The 21,857-nt window shown below is 50.0% G+C and overlaps 1 protein-coding gene across 1 annotated transcript; it reads left to right on the top strand.

Moving 5' to 3' along the window:
- Nucleotides 1–6,000: 6,000 nt before the first annotated feature.
- Nucleotides 6,001–21,402, top strand: PTK6 (protein tyrosine kinase 6). Its single transcript, XM_081196624.1, is given in 10 exon segments — nt 6,001–6,018; nt 6,020–6,087; nt 6,988–7,251; nt 12,134–12,255; nt 14,434–14,597; nt 16,186–16,339; nt 17,352–17,513; nt 18,402–18,583; nt 19,421–19,574; nt 20,630–21,402. Coding segments are annotated over 10 exon segments (1,461 nt in total). The 5' UTR covers nt 6,001–6,015; the 3' UTR covers nt 20,818–21,402.
- The last annotated feature ends 455 nt before the right edge of the window (nt 21,403–21,857 follow it).

A 21,857-nucleotide genomic window follows, 5' to 3' on the forward strand; every position in this document is an offset into this window, starting at 1 on the left:
GCAGGAGTGTTTCTGAGCGCATGCAGAGCGCCTACCCCTCGCTTCTGAGCCACAGCGGCAGCAGCAGATCCTGAATAACTTGCCTGGGACGGCAAGGTGCCTAGGACCCTTGTACCTACGGGACCACAGTATGCCCCTCAGAGGACCTTAAGGTCCATAAATAGCAACACCCTAGAGGTCCCGGGCCCTAAGGAAGTCAGATTAGCCTCAACCAGAGCCAGGGCCTTTTCAACACTGGCCCCGGCCTGGTGGCACGCTCTGTCTCATGAGACCAGGGCCCTGCAGGATCCGATTTCTTTCCGCAGGGCCTGTAAGACAGAGTTGTTCCACCTGGCCTTTGGCTTAGAATCAGTTTGATTCACTCCCCCTCTTTCCTTTTCCTTTCTCCTCCTATGAAGAGATTGCACCCTAATGTTTTAATGTTGTATCGTAATCTTGTTTTGAAGTTGCATTCATTCAACTTGTCTTTATTATTGCTTGTTAGCCACCCTGAGCCCAGCCTTGGGTGGGGAGGGTGGGGTATAAATAAAAATTATTATTATTATGGATGGATGGAAGGAAGGAAGGAAGGAAGGAAGGAAGGAAGGAAGGAAGGAAGGAAGGGCAACTTCAGCTTTCCCTTCTATTTCCCACTTATTTCCAGCTCCGGATTCTGATCCCTTTGAGCTTCGGCGCAGCAGGAGTGCATCTGAGCGCGTGCAGAGCGCCTTCCTGTCGCTACTGAGCCACAGAGGAGCAGCAAATCCTGAATCAGTTGCCTGGGACGGCAGGGTGCATGCCAGGAGGGAAGGGAGAATACCGCCAGGCAGGGAATGCGGGCGATGCTTTCTGCCCTGCTCTTTCTCCCCGCTAAAGGGCAGAGTGCTTCTGGGCGCGTGCAGAGCGCCTTGCCGTCGATACTGAGCCCCGGCGGCAGCAGGAGCAGCAGATCACGAGACAGCTGGCCGACATGAGCGGGTGCAGGCAAAGAAGGGAGGGCGGGAGGGGAAACGCCAGCGATGCTCTCCGCCCCGCTCCACGTTTCTCCGCCAATGACCCGGACTAGAAGAGGAGCTACGGAGCCGCAATACCGCACTTCGCCGCCAGAGGGCGCAGCACGGACCGCGCTCCCGCCCGCGCTTGCCCGCTGCACACACGTCACTGTCGGCCTCGCGAGGGAGGGGCTGAGACCCGGGACCAGCCGGAGAGTGCTTATTTGCATCCCGCCGCGACCGGCATGCCTTGCGGCCGCCACCACCACGCGGTTCTCGCGGGCTCCGCCGGTTCGCGGCCGGTTCCGGCTGTGGCGGGGACGCCGCTTGCAGGGAGGGCGAAAGGCGTGTTCCGGGGCACCCGGGCATCTCGAGTTTGGCCCGCAGGCGAGGGCACCGTAACCTCAGAGGCAGGCGCGCGTGCGGTGGCTGGTGCCGTGCGGGTGCAGAAGGTATACTCTGGTTTCTCTTCAGATCGTATAAATCTTTCGCCTTTTACTAAAGATTTCCGTGGAGAGGAACATTTATGAGTTTTCAACTAATTTTTTGAGGCCTTGCTTCGGCAGGGCTGTCCTTTCGTGGTGCAAAAATAGAATTATTCTTTGTGCAGTTGATATGATATGCTAATATTGCTCCTATTTCCTCATTCTTTGGGACAGAAAGTGGGCCTGTGTGTGGTCCTGAATGGGGTAACAGGTGCCTCTGAAGGACCACATGTGCTGCCTAGGAGTCATTCTGGACCCACAGCTGTCCATGGAGGCGCAGGTCAATTCTGTATCCAGTGCAGCTGTCTACCAGCTCCATCTGGCACAAGCCTGAGACCCTACCTGCCCACAGACTGTCTGGCCAGAGTGCTGCATGCTGTAGTTATCTCTTGCTTGGACTAATGCAATGCGCTCTACGTGGGGCTACCTTTGAGGGTGACTCGGAAACTACCTTTGAGGGTGACTCGGTGTAAAAACAGTTCTAGTTCTTGCTCGATTAAGCTGTGCGTTCAGCTAGTAATGAGTCAGTCTGGGTGAGGCTCAACAACACCAAATATCAAATCTGAGCTCGTAGTTCCGTACTATGCTCTTTCCCACCCCCCACCACCACCCAAAAAATGTGGTATTTGGAGCTTGTTCAGCCTTATTTCACATCTCTCCATCGTATGGCAACCACAGGGAGGGGGTGGGACCATGGCGTCACGAAGAGGAGGACACAACTAAACAACAACAACAATATAGCAATGGTTCGAGAAGTAGAGCTTTGTGTCATCCGCATGTTGACAGACGTAATGTCTCCTAGTCCTACCTGGATACTTATTTTATTTTATTTATTAATTTGGTATACTTCCCTTTGCCTTGTTTGATGGAGGGCTGCAAAATCAGAAGCAAGAGAATATATGCTGGAGAAGGTAAGTGAAAGAGAAAATCCCAGCAGACTATAGGGATGCCAAAATTATCAATCTCTTTTTTTAAAAAAGGTGACAGAATGGATAGTGGAAACTATCAAGCATCTCTTTATTAGCTGCAGCCAGTGGGATCAGGTGTTAAACAGGGTTGTGCTACTGCCCCAACTCTCTTCATTATTTTCATTGCCATGATCCTACACTTTGTCGAAGGGAAACTCCCCACCTGAGTAGAAATCATTTATCAAACAGATGGAAAGCTCTTCAATCTGAGCAGGCTGAAAGCAAAGAGTAAGGATACCATAACTTCCGCCATAGAGCTTCAGTATGCTAATAATAATAATAATAATAATAATAATAATAATAATAATAATAATAATAATTTATACCCCACCCATCTGGCTGAGTTTCCCCAGCCACTCTGGGCAGCTCCCAATCAAATGTTAAAAATAGTACAGCATTAAATATTTAAAAATTCCCTAAACACGTAGTGTGCGCACACTCAGAGGATGACCTCAAAACCATCCTAAATATCTTCACAAAAGTTTGGCCCATCACTCAACATTCCAAAAAAAAAAAAAATGTGCTGCACCAACAAATACAAAATAACCCCTCTACAGTGTCACAAGTCCAACTTTCCACAGTGGCCAACATCAATGACGAAATCCAGCATCGCCTGAGTTCTGTGAGCGCAGCTTTCTCCCGATTGAAGTGCAGAGTGTTTGAGGACCGGAACATTAGCAGGGAAACCAAAATGCTTGTTTAGAAAGCTATTGTACTACCAACCTTACTGTAGGCTTGTGAAACATGGACCACTTACAAACACCATCTCCAACCCCTTGAAAGATTCCAATAGTGGAGTCTCCAAAATTTTTTACACATCACTTGGGAAGACAGGCAAACTAATGCCAGTGTACTGGAAGAAGCAAAGATCACCAGTGTCGAAGCAATGATTCTTCAACATCGACTTCCTTGGAATGGTCATGCCCGATTATTGTCTTCCAAAGCAACTACTCTATTCCGAACTTAAAAAAGGAAAGCGTAATGCTGGTGGTCAACAAAAAAGGTTTACAGACTCTCTAAAAGCAAATCTAAAAAAATGTAGTATAATCACCAACAGTTGGGAAACACTGGCCTGTGAGTGCTCCAATTGTAAGATAGTCTTTACCAAAGGCATCGTGGACTTTGTCGGAAACCTATGTCCCCACTGTGGAAGGACTTGTGGTTCCAGAACTGGCCTCCAGTCACTTACTGTTAAGACCATATTCAAGGAAAACAATCTTACTCGACTAATAATAATAATAATAATTTATTTATACCCTGCCCATCTGGCTGGGTTTCCCCAGCCACTCTGGGCGGCTTCCAACAAAATATTAAAATACAATAGTCAAACATTAAAAGCTTCCCTAAACAGGGCTGCCTTCAGATGTCTTCTGAATGTCAGGTAGTTGTTTATTTCCTTGACATCTGGTGGGAGGATGTTCCACAGGGCAGGTGCGACTACTGAGAAGGCCCTCTGCCAGGTTTCCTGTAACTTGGCTTCTCGCAGCGAGGGAACCGCCAGAAGGCCCTTAGAGCTGGACCTCAGTGTCCGGGCAGAAAGATGGGGGCGGAGATGCTCCTTCAGGTATACTGGACCGAGGCTGTTTAGGGCTTTAAAGGTCAGCACCGACACTCTGAATTGTGCTCGGAAACATACTGGGAGCCAGTGTAGGTCTTTCAAGACCGGTGTTATGTGGTCTCGGGGGCTGCCCCCAGTCACCAGTCTAGCTGCCCCATTCTGGATTAGTTGTAGTTTCCGAGTCACCCTCAAAGGTAGCCCCACGTAGAGTGCATTGCAGTAATCCAAGCGGGAGATAACTAGAGCATGCAGCACTCTGGAGAGACAGTCTGTGGGCAGGTAGGGTCTCAGGCTTGTGCCAGATGGAGCTGGTAGACAGCTGCGCTGGATACAGAATTGACCTGCGCCTCCATGGACAGCTGTGAGTCCAAAATGACTCCCAGGCAGCACACGTGGTCCTTCAGGGCACAGTTACCCCATTCAGGACCACACACAGGCCCACTTTCTGTCCCAAAGAATGAGGAAATAGGAGCAATATTAGCATATCATATCAACTGCACAAAGAATAATTCTATTTTTGCACCACGAAAGGACAGCCCTGCCGAAGCAAGGCCTCAAAAAATTAGTTGAAAACTCATAAATGTTCCTCTCCACGGAAATCTTTAGTAAAAGGCGAAAGATTTATACGATCTGAAGAGAAACCAGAGTATGCCTTCTGCACCCGCACGGCACCAGCCACCGCACGCGCGCCTGCCCCTGAGGTTACGGTGCCCTCGCCTGCGGGCCAAACTCGAGATGCCCGGGCGCCCCGGAACACACCTTTCGCGCTCCCTGCAAGCGGCGTCCCCGCCACAGCCGGAACCGGCCCCGAACCGGCGGAGCCCGCGAGAACCGCGTGGTGGTGGTGGCCGCAAGGCATGCCGGTCGCGGCGGGATGCAAATAAGCACTCTCCGGCTGGTCCCGGGTCTCAGCCCCTCCCTCGCGAGGCCGACAGTGACGTGTGTGCAGCGGGCAAGCGCGGGCGCGAGCGCGGTCCGTGCTGCGCCCTCTGGCGGCGAAGTGCGGTATTGCGGCTCCGTAGCTCCTCTTCTAGTCCGGGTCATTGGCGGAGAAACGTGGAGCGGGGCGGAGAGCATCGCTGGCGTTTCCCCTCCCGCCCTCCCTTCTTTGCCTGCACCCGCTCATGTCGGCCAGCTGTCTCGTGATCTGCTGCTCCTGCTGCCGCCGGGGCTCAGGATCGACGGCAAGGCGCTCTGCACGCGCCCAGAAGCACTCTGCCCTTTAGCGGGGAGAAAGAGCAGGGCGGAAAGCATCGCCCGCATTCCCTGGCTAGCGGTATTCTCCCTTCCCTCCTGGCATGCACCCTGCTGTCCCAGGCAATTGATTCAGGATTTGCTGCTCCTCTGTGGCTCAGTAGCGACAGGCAGGCCCTCTGCACACGCTCAGAAGTACTCCTGCTGCGCCGAAGCTCAAAGGGATCAGAATCCGTAGCTGAAATTAAGTGGGAAATAGAAGGGAAATAAACTGCACCAGCACTCAGGGTTAGCTGAAATTTGTGTCGGTGCGTTGGCGTGTTGGATTGGGAAATACCTGGATCCCAACTTTCTCCTGGTCTTCCCCAGACTCGTCTCTGGCACACGCCCCCTTTTCAGGCCTGGAGCTCTGACGTCATCAGGCCATGGGAGTTTCCACAGCACGTGGAGGGGAAATCCGACATGAGATCCTCTCTCTGCCCTTGAAGAGGAAAATCCCATGCATCTTCCTTTAGCCTCCGGGAGAACCTCGTGTTGGGTTACTTTTGGGAAGAAAGAATTCACATCAAAACAATAGAAGTGATGAAGGAGACTTCTGAAGTTGTTATTATTATTTTCTATTAGGATTTGCATACATACCCTTCACCCGAAGATTCCAGGGCAGATCGCAACAGAAAAATACAAAATGTGAATAGAAACAAAAACAAACAAACCACCCCCTTACCACAAACACATTTTTGAAAACCATAAAATGTTAATCAGACCAGTGCTTGGTTTTTTTTCCAGGCACGGAGCCACCGCAGAAAAGGCCTGTTTGGATTCAAGGTGTGAAACCAGGTATGGCAAAGAGACATTTTGGCACCTGAGGCTAACCACAAAACGGGGTCCTTCTCCCCACCAGGGAAGAAGGGGTAAGTGAAGATCTACAATCAGAAATGGGGGACAGATCTGCATCGAGATCTGCTGTCCCTGTGGATCCCGCCAACTGAGGCAGTCGCCTCACTTTGCCTCATGGGTGGGCCGGCCCTGGTGTGGGTGTGTCACACACCTATGGAATGCTCTCCCCTGGGAGACTCGCTTGGCACCATTGTTGTAGATCTTCAGGAGCCAGGCAAAAACATTCCTCTTTCACCAGGCCTTTGGCTGTTAACTTTCTGTGTGTCTCGCAGGTGTCCACTCTCCCCTGCCATCGCTGTCGGGGTCGTATAGCAGCGGCTTCTGGCGAGAGCTCGCAAGAATCCCCAGAGATCTTGCTAGATCTCACACAACCGTCTGAGCAAAGCTTTGGCAGCGTTGGCACGGTCCCATGTCGCCTCGGGCAGCGAAACGGGATAGGCCTCCCCGCTTAGCCCATCTCCCAAAGGCTGACTCAGACGCCGAGAAGCCACGAGGCGTCGGGATTTGCATCCGGAGCCCCAGTCTCGGAGAAGGGAATCCGAGCGTTCTCTTTCTCTTTCACCGCCTCCTCCTTCCTCTTCTGTTGAAGGAACAACAACAGGGCAGGGCAAGGGACAGGTTATTGCTCTCTCTCTCTCTCTTTCTCTCGTTCTTCCTTATAAAGAGGAAGTGGGGAAGGTTTTTCTCGCAAAGCCTTCCTTGGCAGCCTCCACCTGATCTGGTGCAGATAAAAGGCAACTCCGCAAGATTTGCAAAGGCTTTCCGAAGGTTCACCCGCGGAGGTTTGTAGCAGGCGATGGGCCTTTGAAAAGGATTTGTGGCCAGAACGAACCTGGATTTGCGCAGTGTGTGGTGGGGGTGATTTTCTACAGAGGCATAAGATTTCACCCACACAGGCCATTAATCGGCTCTAGCCTTCAGCTTGCCTGCCTTGACACCATGAGTTCCAAGCCTGCGCCACCATGGAGAGCCAGGAACTGCCTTTACACCAGCCTGTGGGACTTCAAAGCCATGACGGAGACAGAACTGAGCTTCCGGGCTGGAGATCTCTTCCAAGTGATCGAGAAGAAAGGAGAGTGGTGGTGGGCCAAGAAGCTGGATCCGTCCCGTACGGGTTACGAAGAAGGCTATGTGCCTTACAACTACTTGGCCAAGCAGGAGACTATGGAGGCAGAGCCGTAAGTACACGTCTGCAAATATCCCCAGCCAGTTTTAAAAGTGTTAAAAATGCAGCATAGAGATGAAATCTGGGCATTGAGTGCTTTGGAATTAGGGTCCCCACAATACCTTGACTTAATGTGGATCGGGAACCTCTTTCTCATCCTACAATTTCCCCTTGCTTTCTCCTCCAGCAAGCGCTGCACAACACTTTCTGCTCCCTAAACCCAGAGGTTCCCCATGCTTTGAAAATCTGATTTGGGTAGATACATCAGTGGCCCAGGGAATTTGGAAAGAGTGTTGGGCAGCAGTAGTTGGGGGTCTGGGAGCTACATGGATGATGGGAAATTAAAAAGACGCACACGAGAGGTTTACAACCTGCATTAAACCGAAATGTGGACAGGCACTTAACCCACTTCCCGATTCTGGGATCGCAAAAGCCAGATTGATTTGATATGCAGATTTGATGGATTCATTTGATTTCACATGCAAAACAAAAGCCCAAAACATGCATTCCCTCTTCCTGCTTTGGCAGAGCCTTGTGAGGAGACGGTGAAGCACAGGAGGAGACTGCAATTTCACCCATACATTATCTCCTGTCTTCATTCCAGCCTTGTAAGATTGCTTTGTTGTTGTTTAGTCGTTTAGTCGTGTCTGACTCTTTGTGACCCCCTGGACCAGAGCACGCCAGGCACTCCTGTCTTCCACTGCCTCCTGCAGTTTGGTCAAACTCATGCTGGTAGCTTCGAGAACACTGTCCCACCATCTCGTCCTCTGTCGTCCCCTTCTCCTTGTGCCCTCCATCTTTCCCAACATCAGGGTCTTTTCCAGGGAGTCTTCTCTTCTCAGGAGGTGGCCAAAGTATAGGAGCCTCAGCTTCAGGATCTGTCCTTCCAGTCAGCACTCAGGGCTGATTTCCTTCAGAATGGAGAGGTTTGATCTTCTTGCAGTCCATGGGACTCTCAAGAGTCTCCTCCAGCACCATAATTCGAAAGCATCAATTCTTCGGCGATCAGCCTTCTTTGTGGTCCAGCTCTCACTTCCACACATCACTACTGGGAAAACCATAGCTTTAACTATACAGTAGTGCCCCGCAAGACGAACGCCTCGCAAGACAAAAAACTCGCTAGACGAAAGGTTTTTTCGTCCGCGATTTGCCTCGCAAGACGAATTCCCCTATGGGCTTGCTTCGCAAAACGAAGCTTGCCCCGGGGACAGCGGGTCTTCTCTTTTGAAGCAAGGGGCTGCGGGGAGATAGCGATCTCCCTGCAGCCCCTTGCTGCAAAAGACGTCCGGGGGAAGCGGGGAAGCGAAGCGCTTCGCTTCCCCGCTTCCCCCGGACCTCTTCTGAAGCAAGGGGATGGGGGGAGATAGCGATCTCCCTGCAGCCCCTTGCTGCAAAAGACGTCGGATAAAGCGGGGAAGCGAAGCGCTTCGCTTCCCCGCTTCCCCCGGACCTCTTCTGAAGCAAGGGGATGGGGGGAGATAGCGATCTCCCTGCAGCCCCTTGCTGCAAAAGACGTCGGGGGAAGCGGGGAAGCGAAGCGCTTCGCTTCCCCGCTTCCCCCGGACCTCTTCTGAAGCAAGGGGCTGGGGGGAGATAGCGATCTCCCTGCAGCCCCTTGCTGCAAAAGACGTCGGGGGAAGCGGGGAAGCGAAGCACTTCGCTTCCCCGCTTCCCCCGGACCTCTTCTGAAGCAAGGGGCTGGGGGGAGATCGCGATCTCCCTGCAGCCCCTTGCTGCAAAAGACGTCGGGGGAAGCGGGGAAGCGAAGCGCTTCGCTTCCCCGCTTCCCCCGGACCTCTTCTGAAGCAAGGGGCTGGGGGGAGATAGCGATCTCCCTGCAGCCCCTTGCTGCAAAAGACGTCGGGGGAAGCGGGGAAGCGAAGCACTTCGCTTCCCCGCTTCCCCCGGACCTCTTCTGAAGCAAGGGGCTGGGGGGAGATCGCGATCTCCCCCCAGCCCCTTGCTTCAGAAGAGGTCCGGGGGAAGCGGGAAGCGAAGCGCTTCGCTTCCCCGCTTCCCCCTGACGTCTTTTGCAGCTGTTCCGAAGTGGGGCGGGGGGCGGGGTCACCTGCCCCAGCCGCCCCACTTCGGAAAGCTGTTCCAGGAACAGCTCCATAGGAACCTCCATAGGCGCCCGTCACCTCTCCAGCCAGGAGAGCGCGCGCGGGGCTAAACCAGCCCCCCGCGACCCTCTCCCAGCTGGAGAAGTGACGCGCGCCTATGGCAGGAGCCTCCATAGGCGCCCGTCACCTCTCCAGCCGGGAGAGCGCGCGCGGGGCTAAACCAGCCCCCCGCGACCCTCTCCCAGCTGGAGAAGTGACGCGTGACTATGGCAGCAGCCTCTGAAGGATGCACCGAAGCCTGGCGTGGGGGGGGGGCGGAGAGACCTTCTCCCCGCGCCAGCCTTCGGATGGCTGTCCTGAAGACTTGGGGTGGGAGAAGGGTTTTCCTTCCCACCGCCAACATTCAGAATGCTGTTCTGAATGTTGGCGGTGGGGAGGAAAAACCCTCCTCCCACGCAAGCCCCGGGAACAGAGGGAAAGCGCTGCGCGCCTTCCCCTCTGTTCCCGTACCTGTCCTGAAGGCTTGCGGTGCGGAGAAAAGCCCTTCTCCGCACCGCCAGCCTGGCAAGCGGTTTCCCTAGGAACGCATTAATTGATTTTCAATGCATTCCTATGGGAAACCGTGCTTCGCAAGACGAAAAATTCGCTAGACGACAAAAATTGCGGAACGAATTAATTTCGTCTTGCGGGGCACCACTGTACGGGCCTTTGTTGGCAAGGTGATGTCTCTGCTTTTGTAAGAAATGTAGGGTTGCTTACTATAACTTTAAGGCTTGCCTTTTCAGGCAAAGGAGGAAAAAAGCTTGCTCTAAACGCAGGGTTGGAAATAAAGCTGCGGCCGCTCCCAGGGATGTGGGTTCTGCACCTGCTTTTGTGCTGGCGGTTGCAGAATCTGCTGCATGCCGTGCATAGAGGAAAACTATGGAGCGCACTTTCTTAAGAAGAGAGGGCTATTGAAGACTGCTAGCTATTGATGACTCCGTAGTAGGAGGAAGTAGTATTTCTGAATGCCAGTTCCTGGAAACCGCAGGAGAGAGAGGGCATTTGTGCTAAGTTCCTGCATCTGACATCTGGGTGGCTGCTGTGAGTGCAGGATGGTGGAATAAATGGGACCATTAGCCTGTCCAGCAGACTCTTCTCATCTTTCTGCATGTCCCCAGTACTGGATTTGCCTTTTTGGACCACACCTGCACATTGAACCACAGAGCTGGGAAGGAGGAAAAAGCTCTCCAGTGCAACTGCCTGTGGTTCAGGTTTCTCATTTTTAAAATGTCTGTGCCCCTCAATCATACTGTTATCTCTTTTTTAAAATAAAAAATTCCTTCCAGTAGCACCTTAAAGACCAACCAAGTTAGTTACAGTCATATCTCAGGTTACAGACGCTTCAGGCTGTGTTTTTTCGGGTTACGGACCCACCGAAACCCAGAAGTACCGGAAAGGGTTATTTCGGGGTTTCGGGCGTTGCGCATGCGCAGAAGCACCAAATCGCAACCGGCGCATGCGCAGACGCACCGCTGTGGGTTGCAAACGCTGCAGGTTGCAAACGTGCATCCCGCACGGATCACGTTCACAACCCAAGCACCTCCTGTATTGGTATGAGCTTTCGTGTGCATGCCCACTTCTTCAGATACACTGAAACAGAAGTCACCAGACCCTTATATATAGTGAGAGGGTGGGGAGGGGTATTACTGAGAAGGGTGGTGGGAATGGGTGATTGGCTGATAGGTGTGGTAAACATGTTGGACTGTTAAATAATAATAATAATAATAATAATAATAATATAATAATAATAATAATAATAATAATAATAATAATAATAATAATAATAATAATAATAATAATATATTATTTATCCCCACCAATCTGGCTGAGTTCCCCCAGCCACTCTGGGCGGCTCCCAATCGAGTGTTAAAAGCAGTACAGCATTAAATATTAAAAACTTCCCTAAACAGGGCTGCCTTCAGATGTCTTTTAAAGATAGGATAGCTGCTTATTTCCTTCACATCTGAAGGGAGGGTGTTCCACAGGGCGGGCGCCACTACCAAGAAGGCCCTCTGTCTGGTTCCCTGTAACCTTACTTCTCGCAACGAGAGAGCCACCAGAAGGCCCTTGGCGCTGGATCTCAGTGTCCGGGCTGAACGATGGGGGTGGAGACGCTCCTTCAGGTATACAGGACCAAGGCCGTTGTTAATGACTGCAATTGGTCTTACAGGAAAAATCAAGGGGTGAGATGGCTAAAAATAGCTTTGTTGTGTATAATGAGATAAGAATCCAATGTCCCTATTCAGACCAGGTCTCTCCGTGGTTTTAAGTTTGGTAATAAGTTGCAATTCAGCAACTTCTCTTTCCAGTCTATTTCTGAAATTCTTTGATAATAAGACAGTTACTTTGAGATCTTGTATAGAATGTCCTGGGAGACTGAAGTGTTCTCCTACTAGTTTCTCTGTCTTGTGGTTCCTGATATCAGGTTTATGTCCATTTCTCCTTTGGTGTAGGGTTTGGCAGAGAAAATGCAGAGCTATGCCCAGTGGCGTAGCGTGGAGGGTGCAGGGGGGGGGGGCTGGCCGCACCGGGCGCAACACCTGGGGGTTAGGGTTAGGGGGCGCAAATCCACGGGTTAAGGGGCGCAAATTACTTTCCTTGCCCTGGGTGCTGACAACCCACGCTACGCCACTGGCTATGCCCTATCCTAACAAGCAGTAACCTTTCGATTCATTGCCATAAAATTACTGTTTCTCGTTTCTATGACCTCGTTGGGAGTTGCTCTACCGCTGAACTGCAACCCTTCTTCCTTGAAAGGAAAGCAATTTTTAAAAATTGTTCCTTCTGTAGGTGGTTCTTTGGGCAGATTTCCCGTTCTGAAACAGTCCACCGGCTGATGTCAGAAGAGAACAAGGTCGGAGCCTTCCTAATCCGTATCAGCGAGAAAAAGGGGGCCGAGTATGTTTTGTCAGGTAAGTGTTTTTCACTTCCTACCTTTCCAACTTGAGTGACCAGCTGCAAAGGAGAAGACCCTCCTAGTAATTTTCTTAGAGAGCTGGGTTTTCATTTTGTTAAACGTATATATCGCTCGCCACTGCAAGAAGCCCTGCAGCGATTTACGCCAGAGACATCGGCAATAAGATTTCTGCTAACCGTTCATTACTACCATTTCTTGGTGATTCTTCTGCCACGGCAGCTTACAAGTTTTAATATAGAATGGAACAGAATAGGAATCCTCATAAACAGGACAGAGTAGGCTGTCGAAAATCCAGCATAAAACAAAGGCAAAACGGAAACGAAAAACGAAACAAAGACCTGGTCATTTTTAAAAGAAAAGTTGTCATCCAAAAGTTGCCCAAAAGAAACTAACAATGGTGTCGGGGGGAAACTCCTTGTGCGAGGAGTTCCAAAGATCAGATTCTGTGGTGGAATAGACAACCTTTTTCAACCCTTTTTAGCTGTGGGCCGATCCACTGTACCTCAGATCATGTGGTGGGCCGGACTATATTGGTGGTGGTGGTGGGGAGAATGAACAAATTCCTTTGCCCCACAGATACAGCGGTACCTCGGGTTAAGTACTTAATTCGTTCTGGAGGTCTGTTCTTAACCTGAAACTGTTCTTAACCTGAAGCACCACTTTAGCTAATGGGGCTTCCCGCTGCCGCCGCACTGCTGCTGCGCGATTTCTGTTCTCATCCTGAAGCAAAGTTCTTAACCCAGGGTAATATTTCTGGGTTAGCGGAGTCTGTAACCTGAAGCGTATGTAACCTGAGGTGTATGTAACCTGAGGTACCACTGTAGCCCAGAGATGCATTTTAAATAAAAGCACACATTCTACTCTGGAGAGCCAGTGTGGTGGTTAAGAGCGGTAGACTCGTAATCTGGTGAACCGGGTTCGATTCCCCGCTCCTCCACTTGCAGCTGCTGGGTGACCTTGGGCCAGTCACACTTCTCTGAAGTCTCTCAGCCTCACTCACCTTACAGCGTGTTTGTTGTGGGGGAGGAAGGGAAAGGAGAATGTTAGTCGCTTTGAGACGCCTTCGGGTAGTGAGAAAGTGGGATATCAAATCCAAACTCTTCTTCTTCTACTCACGTCCAAACATGCTGATTCACGGACCGTCCACGGGCCAGATTTAGAAGGTGATTGGGCCACATCCAGCCCACGGGCCTTAGGTTGCCTACCCCTGGAATAGACCCTGTCTCCTATGACCTAGTCCTAGCAGATCCTCTGAGCGCAATCTCAATATCTGGGCAGGTTTATGCTGGAGCCAAAGGTCCTTTAAGCAACTTGTTTCCAGGTTGTTTAATCCTAGAATTGTAGAGTTGGAAAGGACCCTGAGGGTCATTTAGTCCAACCCCCTGCAATGCAGGGTTTAATAATAATAATAATAATAATAATAATAATAATAATAATAATAATAATAATAATAATAATAATTTTTGTACCCCGCCCATCTGGTTGGGTTTCCCCAGCCACTCTGGGCAGCTTCCAACAAAGATTAAAAATACATTAGAATGTCACACATTAAAAACTTCCTTGAACAGGGCTGCCTTCAGATGTCTTCTAAATGTCAGGTAGTTGTTTATCTCTTTGACATCTGATGGGAGGGCGTTCCACAGGGCGGGCGCCACCACCGAGAAGGCCCTCTGCCTGGTTCCCTGTAACATGGCTTCTCTCAGTGAAGGAACCGCCAGAAGGCCCTCGGTGCTGGACCTCAGTGTCCGGGCAGAACAATGGGGGTGGAGACGCTCCTTCAGGTATCCTGGGCCGAGGCCGTTTAGAGCTTTAAACGTCAGCACCAACACTTTGAATTGTGCTCGGAAATGTACTGGGAGCCAATGTAGGTCTTTCAAGACTGGTGTTCTGTGGTCTCGGCAGCCGCTCCCAGTCACCAGTCTAGCTGCTGCGTTAAAATATCAGATGTGGAGGAACATTTGCCCAAAGCCTCTCCCACACTCGGGTATGAAACACAGCAGATCCTGTACTGAACAGAACTGTGTGGGAGCTGGCAGCCTGCCCAGTTTGCAGCAGGGCACTTACGGGAACAGGAAGATAACAACCTGTAATGATTTGGGTGTTTCCCCTGCTTCCCCTCCCCCTTTCTGCATTGTTCCCTCTTTCTCTGACTCTCCTTTCCGCGTTTTCACAGTCCGAGATGAGTCACTGGTGAGGCACTACAAGATCTTGCGCAACGACCAGGGAGCTTACTACATGAACGCCACACGCTCCTTCCCAGATCTGCACTCCCTGGTCGAGTATTACAAAGAGAAAGCGCTCACCCATGGGCTGCGGCTCTTGACCCCGTGCTACAAGGTAAGTCCAAATTTGCAACTGCAGACGCATTTGGCCGGCCCCGGTTAGCAAACGGAAGTGAGGGCGAGAAGGTTAAATGTCCTTTAATGACCTGACACCTTGTTCTCCATGTCTTCTGAATGGCATCTCCCGAAAAGAAATTCAACCTGTATTTTAAAGGCGTCTGGCATCTTCCCATATGAACCTACCCGAACCCAGAGATCATCACCCAAGGCCCTTCTGCATGTGCCTCCTCCTCGAGAGGTCCAGAGGGTGGCAACACGAGAACGGGGCCTTCTCTGCAGTGGCTCCCCATCTATAGAATGCTCTCCCCAGGGACGTTTGCCTGGCGCCTTCATTATACAGTGGTACCTCGGGTTACAGATGCTTCGGGTTACAGTCTCCGCTAACCCAGAAATAGTACCTCGGGTCAAGAACTTTACCTCAGGATGTGAACAGAAATCGCACAGTGGCGGCACAGCGGCAGCGGGAGGCCCCATTAGCTAAAGTGGTGCCTCAGGTTAAGAACAGTTTCAGGTTAAGAACGGACCTCCAGAACGAATTAAGTTCTTAACCCGAGGTACCACTGTACACCTTTAGACGCCAGGCAAAAACGTTCCTTTTTAACTAGGCCTTTGGTTGATCTCATTGACATCCAACACTCTTTTAGAATGTGGCTTGGGGGGGGGCATTATTGAGTTACAGTGGTACCTCGGGTTAAGTACTTAATTGGTTCCAGAGGTCCGTTCTTAACCTGAAACTGTTCTTAACCTGAAGCACCACTTTAGCTAATGGGGCCTCCTGCTGCCGCCGCGCCACTGGAGCGCGATTTCTGTTCTCATCCTGAAGCAAAGTTCTTAACCCGAGGTACTATTTCTGGGTTAGCGGAGTCTGTAACCTGAAGACTATGTAACCCGAGGTACCACTGTACTGTTTTTGGTTTGATTTTATATGTTGTGGTCTTGTTGTTAACCACCCTGAGACCTCCAGGTATAGGGTGGTGTATAAGTTGAATTAATAATAATAATAATAATACTCAAAATATTATCTAAATTCTACAATTTATCAATTTCTAACATTCACTAGCTATAGCGGCTATGGGTGCCCGTGCACCCCAAAGCTCTGTCACCCTGGGCCTGTAACCATAAGGTGAAACCGACAGAGTTCACAGAAAGATGGCCATCAGTCAGGGATGCTTTAGCTGAAATTCCTCCGTGCAGGAGGTAGGATGAGATGATTCTTGGAATAACTTCCAACTCAATCGTTCTAAGAACTTGAGCAGGAAAGTTTTGGAAGTCTTTAGGGTTACTGTTACATACTGAAGTTCTCACCCTGGGCCAGCAGGGGGATACTGTAGATAGTTATGCAAATAAGGGATCGAAAGTGACGTTCAGTGATTGGATAGTTTTAGAAAGTTGTTACAGTTACGTTGTACTGGAGCTCTATTTAAGCAGGCTGGCTGAACCCTTCAGTTCAGTTCTGGCCTGTGAATAAACAAGAGCTGTTTGAAGAATCGCTGTGTCGTCTGATATGCTCACCCACAACTTAACAGTTTCATTAGTCCTCTGGGTGAACCTTAGTCTTGCCGTTTCTTTTCTTTTGACTCCAGCAAGAGCCCACGGCGATGCCGCACTGGGACGACTGGGAGAGGCCAAAGGAAGAGTTCCGCCTTGCCCGGAAACTGGGCGCAGGTTACTTTGGAGAAGTCTATGAAGGATACTGGAAGGACAGAGTCAGAGTTGCGATCAAAGTGCTCCCCAGAGGTGAGAGTTCGGCTTCGCACAAGAGCAAGGGAAGCTGCCTTTATCATGCCAGGTCGATGTTGAAGAGGCCCTGGAAACATCAGCTGGTCCAAAGAGAAGCATCCAGATTAGTGATTTGGGTTCCTTGTTGTTGTTGTTCATATGCCGCCCATCTGTCTGTGTTGCACCCAGCCAATCTGGGTGGCTCCCAACAAAATATGGTTGTTGTTTAGTCATTTAGTCATGTCCAACTCTTCGTGACCCCCTGGACCAGAGCACGCCAGGCACTTCTGTCTTCCACTGCCTCCCGCAGTTTGGTCAAACTCATGCTGGTAGCTTCGAGAACACTGTCCCACCATCTCGTCCTCTGTCGTCCTCTTCTCCTTGTGCCCTCCATCTTTCCCAACATCAGGGACTTTTCCAGGGAGTCTTCTCTTCTCATGAGGTGGCCTCAGTCTTGGAGCCTCAGCTTCAGGATCTGTCCTTCCGGTGAGCACTCAGGGCTGATTTCCTTCAGAATGGAGAGGTTTGATCTTCTTGCAGTCCATGGAACTCTCAAGAGTCTCCTCCAGCACCATAATCCCAAAGCATCAATTCTTTGGCGATCAGCCTTCTTTATGGTCCAGCTCTCACTTCCATGCATCACTACTGGGAAAACCACAGCTTGAACTATACAGACCTTTGTTGGCAAATGAACCTTTGTTGGTGATCAACAAAACATTATAAACACAATAAAACCTCAAACATGAAAAAACTCCCATTCACCCTTCTTCAGCCAAAAAATATATCCCTAAGTTGCCTCTTGACAGTGCAAAGTTTTCAGACCTTGAAAAGGCTCACTACACTTTCCTTTACAAGTGCGACAATAGTCAGTGTAATAGGTTGATGAGAAGGTTGGTGGTTCGAGCCTACTCAGGGACGACTGGGGGCAAGATTCCTGAATCGCGGGGGTTGTTCTAGATGACCCTCAGGGTCCCTTCCAACTCTACAGTTCTGTGATTCTATGTGTTTGCTTCCCTCCCATCCCCGGCAGCTGATCTGACGTACCAGGACATGTTCAAAAACGAAATTGAGGCGATGAAGAAGCTGAGGCACAAGCACATCCTCTCGCTCTACGCCATCTCGACTCGTGGGGACCCCGTGTACATCATCACGGAGATCATGAGCAAAGGGAACCTCTTAGAATTCCTCCGAGGTGAGACCTTTACACAAGGTGCTTCCTTCACCGTAACCCGCTTCCTGCATTCCTCGCAGGTAGGGCTCTCACAGTTTCCTGAGTGGGACAGTAATTCTCTCTCCACTTCTGACACCGTGTTGCCACCTTCTGATGCTCACGTGTCGAGGGTGCTTGTCTGCTGGGGAAACTCCCCACAGGTGTTTCCACACAGGGGATCCACAGGCCTGGGAACCCAGTACAACCGAGGGTCCTGCTTGCGTGAAGACCCTGCTCACGAGAAGCCCAATGCTTTGTCATCGGAGGGCAGAGCTAGAGCAGCCACGGGGGGCAAACAGGAAGTAAAGCCCTGCTTCTGCCTGAAATCACGAGTGCTGACCACAAGTCACATGTGAATGTTAGCTTTTGAGCTATTGTGGTCTTTTCCAGCTGTGCAGTGGATACTGGTCCAAAGGGGCAAATGGGGCACTGCCACACCCACTTCAGTTTTCCCGTTACCCACCCACCTTCCTGCTTGCAACCCATCCAAAGCGTGGTGTTGTCTACCAGCTTCCTCCTCCTGAGGCCTCGGTGTTTCCCTTGTAAAACTCAGCAGAGAGGATGACGGAGGAGGCAAATCCACAATTAGTTGGCTCTGCCTGTCCTTGGCTCTCTGGCGAGTGACAAGGTGGCTTGGGCGCCTGCAGGCTCCGCACTGCCCCAAACGGTCCGCCCACTGACTGCCCGTCAGCTGTGGGGCGGCTGAGTGGGAAGAGGCAGGCAGAGTCCTCAGAGGCCCCACGGAGCAGCCTGACTGCAACGGGTCGTTGGCATGATCCAGCAAGCTCTCCTTATGGAAACGATAAGCAAAACTTTCAGAAGAAACGCAGACAGGTCCTAACTGGAATGCGCCTCTATGTTTACTTCCAGGTTCCGAAGGGGAGCACCTGCATATAGCAGAGCTGGTGGACATGGCGTCCCAGGTTGCAGATGGCATGTGCTACCTGGAGATGCAGAAATTCATCCACCGAGACCTCGCTGCCAGGAACATTCTGGTCGGAGAGAACAACATCTGCAAAGTGGGAGATTTTGGGATGGCCAGGCTGATCAAGGTATTCTCTTGAGGCGGTGGACTTGTAAAAGGGTAAAAGGGAACTCGGAAATGATCCATAATGAATTGAAAAAAATGTTCAAAAGTACTTCCCCCCCCCCAAAAAAAAACCAACAACCCCTGAATCCTTTCTGTTGAGGATAATTCAGACTGAAATCCCCAGGTGTCAAAAAAGGTTGTTTATGTATGCCACTACTGCGGCCTGTGTTTTGTTAGCCCCAAAATGGAAAACAAGTGAGGTCCCAACCAAAGAAGGATGGCAACTCAAGCTGACAGAATATGCACAGCTTGCAGACTTAACATATAGAATAAGAGAACAAGAAGAACATACGTTTAGAGAAGATTGGGAAACGTTTATTGAATATATGGGAAATACCTTTGTGCAGCTGAAAACACCGGCAGCATTAAGATAAATTTAACAGTGTAAATAGGTTTTGATGGATGTAGTAATGGAATACTGAATGGTATAGTTTTCGTAAAATATGCAGGGATTTATGATATGTAAAATGAACCACGGAAAGAGAAGAAGGGAAGACCTTGATATCTTAAGGATGTAAAAATGAGTACTTTAAATTGTAAAACAGAAACTTTAATTACAAATATATACAAAAACAAAAAGGAATTTTCTTGAGGCTTGGGGAGTGTTGACAGTAAATAAAAATAGGTTGTGCCCCGGCTGGAGTTTGCTGTGTGCTTTAAAAAAAAAAGAATTCTGCACCAATATGACACCAAGTTTTGCTGAATTCTGTGGCTCATGCAGTTAATAATAAAAGTGCACAACTGTTCAGTGTTCAGTGGGTTGTTGTTATACATACATGTTGTTCTTCTGTTCTCGCAGGACAACGTTTACGAATCTTACTCCCACAACGTCCCCTACAAATGGACGGCACCGGAAGCCCTTTCCCACGGCCGCTACTCCGTCAAATCCGACGTTTGGTCCTTTGGAATTCTCCTGTATGAAATCATGACCCTTGGCCAGAACCCGTATCCTGGTGCGTTTGAGATCCGGGGCATCGTAGGAACCGAGGAAACTGCTTTATACTGAGCCAGACCACAGGTCCTCCCAGCTCAGTGCTGCCAGCACTGACTGGCAGAGGCTGTTGATGTTTCCCGGCAGGGCACATTCCCAGCCTTACAGAGGCAGAACCAGGGTAGCTTCTCTATCCCTGAGCTACGGCCCTTCTGCAAGTCATTTTGGCAGCGGAGACAGCACAGGACCTGCCCCAGCCGGAGGCTTTTAAGCAGAGATTGGATGGTCATCTGTCATGGATGCTTTAATTGAGATTCCTGGGTTGGACTAGATGAGCTTTGGGGTCTCTTCTATGATTCTATGATGAATGCATAGCCATGTTAGTCTTAGGCTACAAGATTTATAGTGTTAATTCAGCCCTTCTAGCTGGAAGGATTGCACGCATGAAATAAATGAATATTTATATGCTTGGGAAACAACAAAGGCGCTGGTTGCAAGGAAACAAGAAATATTTAAAGAATATTTTTTTCTTGCATTCCCCCTCTATAAACTAAGTGCGTCTTATGGTCAGATGCTTCTTATGTAGCGAAAAGTACGGTAATTTGATAAACACAGGATTTGAATTTGTTAATTTGTAACTGGGTGATTTTGCAACTGTAATTCTTAATTCTTGAACAATAATAAAAATAAAAATAAATTGATGATCATTTAAAAAATATAATGTTAATTCAGCAGCACCTGCTGCATTTTAAATGCAGCTACACTTATTATTATTATTATTATTATTATTATTATTATTATTATTATTATTATTATTACTGCAGTGGTACCTTTGGTTGCAAACAGGATCCATTCTGGAGGCCTGCTCGCAACATGAAAAGAGTGCAACCTGAAGCACCATATCTGCACAGGTGTGCAGCACAATTTGGCCCTTGTGCGCATACGCGAAGCGCGATTTAGCTCTTCTGCGCATGCGCAAGCGGGACCGCAGGGCATAACCTGAAAGACCGTAACATGAAGCAAACGTAACATGAGGTATGACTGTATTAACATTATCATTTTCCTCGCTCTTTGCAGGTATGACCAACAGTGAAGTTTTCAAGCACGTCCAGACCGGTTTCCGGATGCACTGCCCTCTCAACTGCCCTGCCACAATGTACAACATCATGTGCGCATGCTGGGACCTGAACCCAAAAGAGAGGCCAGACTTCAAGCAGCTCCGAGGGCAGCTCCAGAGTTTCACAAACTATGAGAACCCGGAATGAAAGGAGCAGCTTCCTCTTTCCTCCTCCTCCTCCCTTTAAACCTCGCAAATTTCGTACGGAGAAAGCGACCTCTATTGAACCGAAACATGCACACACCTTGGGAGGGTAGAGGAGCAGGCTTTGGGCTTCTGTGATAAAAACAGACTCCGACTCTCGACATGTGATCTCCATGCCATATTTGTTCAATTGGCATTGCAGGATAAGAGACTAAGAAGAGCTGGATCAGGCCAAACTCCTCTCAGGGCCGGCATCTTGTTCTCACAGTGGCCAACGAGACGCCCAAGGAAAGCCTGCAAACAGGACATGAGTGCAAGAGCCGTCCAAGCTGGTGCCCATTACTACATCTCATGGGAAGAGAGGAAGGGCAGGATCTGGGGACAGGCCCATTTAACTGTCGCTCATGAAGAGCGGGTGGCGCTGTGGGTTAAACCACAAAGCCTAGGACTTGCTGATCAGAAGGTCGGCGGTTCAAATCCCTGCGACAGGGTGAGCTCCCGTTGCTCGGTCCCTGCTCCTGCCAACCTAGCAGTTCGAAAGCACGTCAAAGTGCAAGTAGATAAATAGGTACCACTCCACCGGGAAGGTAAACAGCGTTTCCGTGCGCTGCTCTGGTTCTCCAGAAGCGGCTTGGTCATGCTGGCCACATGACCCGGAAGCTGTACGCCGGCTCCCTCGGCCAATAAAGTGAGATGAGCGCTGCAACTCCAAAGTCGGTCACGACTGGACCTAATGGTCAGGGGTCCCTTTACCTTTACCTTTACCTACAAGTTACTATATACAAGAACAGAAACGGATCTTTACTAGCTCTCTCTTAACAAACTCCAAACGACTCTCAGAACACCACACTGACCAACACACACTCCAGTCATTAGGTCATAAGTCATCATGCCTGTGTGAGACCTCAACCAATGGTAGAGCTATATCCAAGGTCTCCTATCTCTAGGCAGAATAACTCCTCTCTGCCCAGTCATCCTTGGCCTTTGGCCAACTCTTAATTGACTCGGTGTGAAGCTGCACAGAATGGCACGTAGTCAAAAAAC

Source organism: Podarcis bocagei, assembly GCF_964188305.1.
Source record: "Podarcis bocagei genome assembly, chromosome: 5".
Taxonomy (NCBI): domain Eukaryota; kingdom Metazoa; phylum Chordata; class Lepidosauria; order Squamata; family Lacertidae; genus Podarcis; species Podarcis bocagei.